General features: G+C 40.3%; 1 protein-coding gene across 1 annotated transcript; it reads left to right on the top strand.

The window, feature by feature from the left end:
• The first annotated feature begins 1,305 nt into the window (after positions 1–1,305).
• Positions 1,306–2,271, top strand: LOC127558091 (olfactory receptor 51E2-like). Its single transcript, XM_051991316.1, has one exon. It carries the CDS (start codon positions 1,309–1,311, stop codon positions 2,269–2,271), a length of 963 nt encoding a protein of 320 aa, XP_051847276.1. The 5' UTR covers positions 1,306–1,308.
• Positions 2,272–2,492: the final 221 nt, after the last annotated feature.

The following is a 2,492-nucleotide window of genomic DNA, read 5'->3' as shown; positions in this document are numbered from 1 at the left end:
ATACTAACTAAATTTTCTGTGGCTGCAACTAAAGTAAAAGATGGCATTCTCTATCTAGTTCAAAGCCCTGCATTCCTACCTTTAGCACCAGGTCTAGATCCATGAACCAATGTAGTAAGGATTATAAGAAACTTATAAACAAAAGATTTTTAGAATAAGAGGAGAGAAAGAATATATGATTGGGAAGGAGATTGAGGGCATTTGAATTGGATCTTGGAGGATGACTAAGATTATAGAAAGTAGAGATAGCATCAGGGAGATGGGTAAGTTATCATAAACAAAAACATAGAGGTAGGAAAATGGTGAATGAATTTGGAGAACCTAAGCAGAATTACAGGATTTGGAGCTAAAAGATAGCTGAGAAACCATCTAGGTAAAGTCCTTTATTTTCCCAAAGAGGGGACTGTGTGACTAGTCACAGATTCTAAAGCCAATATTCTTTTCATTACACTAAGTGACAATTTGCTTAGAGAATAGACCATATGTAGGGAAATAGTAGAAGAGAAGTATGGAAATAGTTCTTGGATGAATGAAGGAGGGACTTGAGATGAATAAAGGATATTTTATGCGGTTCAAGTATTTGTATCTTATCTTGTAGATTGCTACTCATGATGCTGTTTAAATAAGGAAGTAATATGATCAAATTGTTTTTTTAGGACGATGAATCTATCCATGATAGTTTAGAGCCAGAGAGACTAGATAGGAGCCTATTGTAATAGTTCATGAACTTTATAATAAGTCTTGAATTGGATGGAAGTCATGAGAATGAAGTGGTTGAAATGTGAGCAGAACCTCCCCTCCAGGTTTCCAGACAGAGTGTAGCTGCCATTTAATAAGTGCTATTCTCTAGAAATTCTCAAAGACAGACTCTTCCTTCAGTAAAAGGGAAAATGGTAGATATACTTTTGATGATATACAGAGGGCAAGGTATACTCCAAACACCAGAATAAGTAGAAATAAGCTAGCAAAATTGCCAGATAGTATTCATGCTTCAGATTCTCTCTTTCACAAGTGCTTCCAGTGTCTGAAATCAATCCATTAGAGACTCTTTCTTTTGAGTTAAGTATGGTTGTCTCTAAGCTACTATTTAAAACACAATTAGGTTTACTTCTCAGTAAGAATCAGTTCATCTGACATTACTTTTCATGACATAGCCTTGGGTATTCTAGGATCACAGAAATTATAAGGAAGTGATGGAGGAACATTGGAAAAAGGCAGCTGGGTTGTTCTCTCTAATCATTTCTTTTTGTCTCTTATAGGTCCTGTGATCTTATCCCCTTCTTCAGTCTCTATCTCTTACTACCAACTATGAACCCCTGCAACTTCACCCACACCACTTTCATTCTCATAGGCCTCCCAGGACTGGAAGATATCCAATTCTGGATAGCCTTCCCTCTTCTGTCCATGTATGTTGTAGCAGTGCTGGGCAACTGTACAGTGGTTTTCATTGTGAGGACAGAACATAGCCTACATGCCCCCATGTATATCTTCCTTTGCATGTTGGCAGCTATTGACCTGGCCCTCTCTACCTTCACAATGCCCAAGATCCTTGCTCTTTTCTGGTTCAACTCTCAGGAGATCACCTTTGATATGTGTCTCACCCAGATGTTCTTCATCCATGCTCTTTCAGCCACTGAGTCCACTGTTCTTTTGGCCATGGCCTTTGACCGTTACATGGCCATCTGCCACCCTCTTCGGCATGCAGCTGTGCTCACCAACACTGTCACAGCTCGGATAGGGATAGTAGCAGTGGTGAGGGGTTCTATCTTTTTCTTCCCATTTCCACTGCTCATCAAGAGGCTTCCTTTCTGTGGCTCAAACATCCTTACCCATTCCTACTGTGTGCAACAAGATATGATGAAGTTGTCCCATGCTGACATCACAGCCAATGTGGTTTATGGGCTCACTGCCATCCTGATGGTTATGGGTGTTGATGCTTTGCTCATCTCAGTTTCTTACTTTCTGATTATACGAACTGTGCTACAGCTCCCATCTCGGACAGAACGGGCAAGGGCCTTTGGAACATGTATCTTACACATTATTGTGGTTCTGACATTTTATGTGCCATTAGTTGGTCTATCTGTGGTTCACCGTTTTGGGAACCGTCTCAATCCCATTGTACATGTGCTTATGGGTAATATCTACCTCATGGTACCACCTGTCCTCAATCCTATCATCTATGCTGCCAAAACCAAGCAGATCCGATCCCGTGTGTTGGCCATGTTCAAGATCACCTGTGACAAGGAGCTTCAGGCTGATAGTCGCAGCTGACACTCTGAGATTCTATGTCCTCATGATGGCTTTCTCTCAGCCATCTGGAAATCATAGATTATTTAAAAGATATCCATGTTCATAAGTGCATCAAAATGCACCAGAACTATCAGAATAGTATAGTGGAAAGCATACTAGTTTTGGTGTCACAAATCTGGTTTCAAATCCTGCAACTAAAACTACCTGTTGTAGAAACTACCTATGTGATCTTGGGTAAAGTA

The sequence above is a fragment of the Antechinus flavipes genome, chromosome 3 (genome assembly GCF_016432865.1).
Source record: "Antechinus flavipes isolate AdamAnt ecotype Samford, QLD, Australia chromosome 3, AdamAnt_v2, whole genome shotgun sequence".
NCBI lineage: Eukaryota > Metazoa > Chordata > Mammalia > Dasyuromorphia > Dasyuridae > Antechinus > Antechinus flavipes.
The sequence above is the reverse complement of the archived record's forward strand: the minus strand, read 5'-3'. Positions and strand labels throughout refer to the sequence as shown.

What these genes read in the sequence shown, in the direction of transcription:
- LOC127558091 (XM_051991316.1), top strand. Translation starts at nt 1,309, where the DNA reads ATGAACCCCTGCAACTTCACCCACACCACTTTCATTCTCATAGGCCTC.